This window comes from Cynoglossus semilaevis, unplaced genomic scaffold (genome assembly GCF_000523025.1).
Source record: "Cynoglossus semilaevis isolate Cse_v1.0 unplaced genomic scaffold, Cse_v1.0 C18902656, whole genome shotgun sequence".
NCBI lineage: Eukaryota > Metazoa > Chordata > Actinopteri > Pleuronectiformes > Cynoglossidae > Cynoglossus > Cynoglossus semilaevis.
Genome location: NW_007591325.1, coordinates 1 through 587, shown reverse-complemented (window position 1 = coordinate 587; position 587 = coordinate 1). Strand labels below are relative to the sequence as shown.

The following is a 587-nucleotide window of genomic DNA, read 5'->3' as shown; positions in this document are numbered from 1 at the left end:
ATACCGACCTGTAGGCGGCGATCTCGATATCCAAGGCCATCTTGACGTTCAGGAGGTCCTGGTAGTCCCTCAGGTAGCGCGCCATGTCGTCCTTGTTGGCCGTCAGCTCGTTCTCCAACTGGTTGATGGTGTCCTGCGACGACGAAAAAGAAGAGGAAACATCGTTAGAGATTGACGGGTTCCTCCGCCGACCCCCTCGTCTGTTACCGTCCGTGCTCACCTGCAGGGCGGCGATCTCGGCGCTCTGCCTCTCCTCCACGTCCTGCAGCTGCGACTCCAGAGCTTGGTTCATCTCCCGGCAGGCGTCGATCTCCGCGCTCCTGGAGCTGAGGAGTCGGCGGCATTCGCCGGCCTCGTCTTTGGCGCTCTCCTTGCCGCGAGGAGGAACGCCGACGCCGACCGCCGCCATCTTGTCGCAGAACCACTCCTCGGCCGACTGCAGGTTCTCCCGCGCCACCTTCTCGTACTGGCCCCGGATGTCCCTCAGAGCGGCGGACAGGTCCGGCGGTTTGGCCACCTCCGTCTCCGCCGTCGCCTCGTCCGCGTACCGCATCTGGAGCCGCAGCTCGGCGACCTCGCCGTCGCGC

The 587-nt window shown here is 65.1% G+C and overlaps 1 protein-coding gene across 1 annotated transcript; it reads right to left on the bottom strand.

Annotated features, from left to right (window-relative positions):
- Positions 1-4: 4 nt before the first annotated feature.
- On the bottom strand, positions 5-553 carry LOC103399610 (neurofilament light polypeptide-like; the record flags this gene model as incomplete). The annotated part of the gene is made up of 2 exons (XM_008338277.3): positions 221-553; positions 5-133 (listed from the first exon to the last, which is right to left on the bottom strand). Coding segments are annotated over exons 1-2 (462 nt in total), but the record flags the coding sequence as incomplete, so codon positions are not given.
- Positions 554-587: the final 34 nt, after the last annotated feature.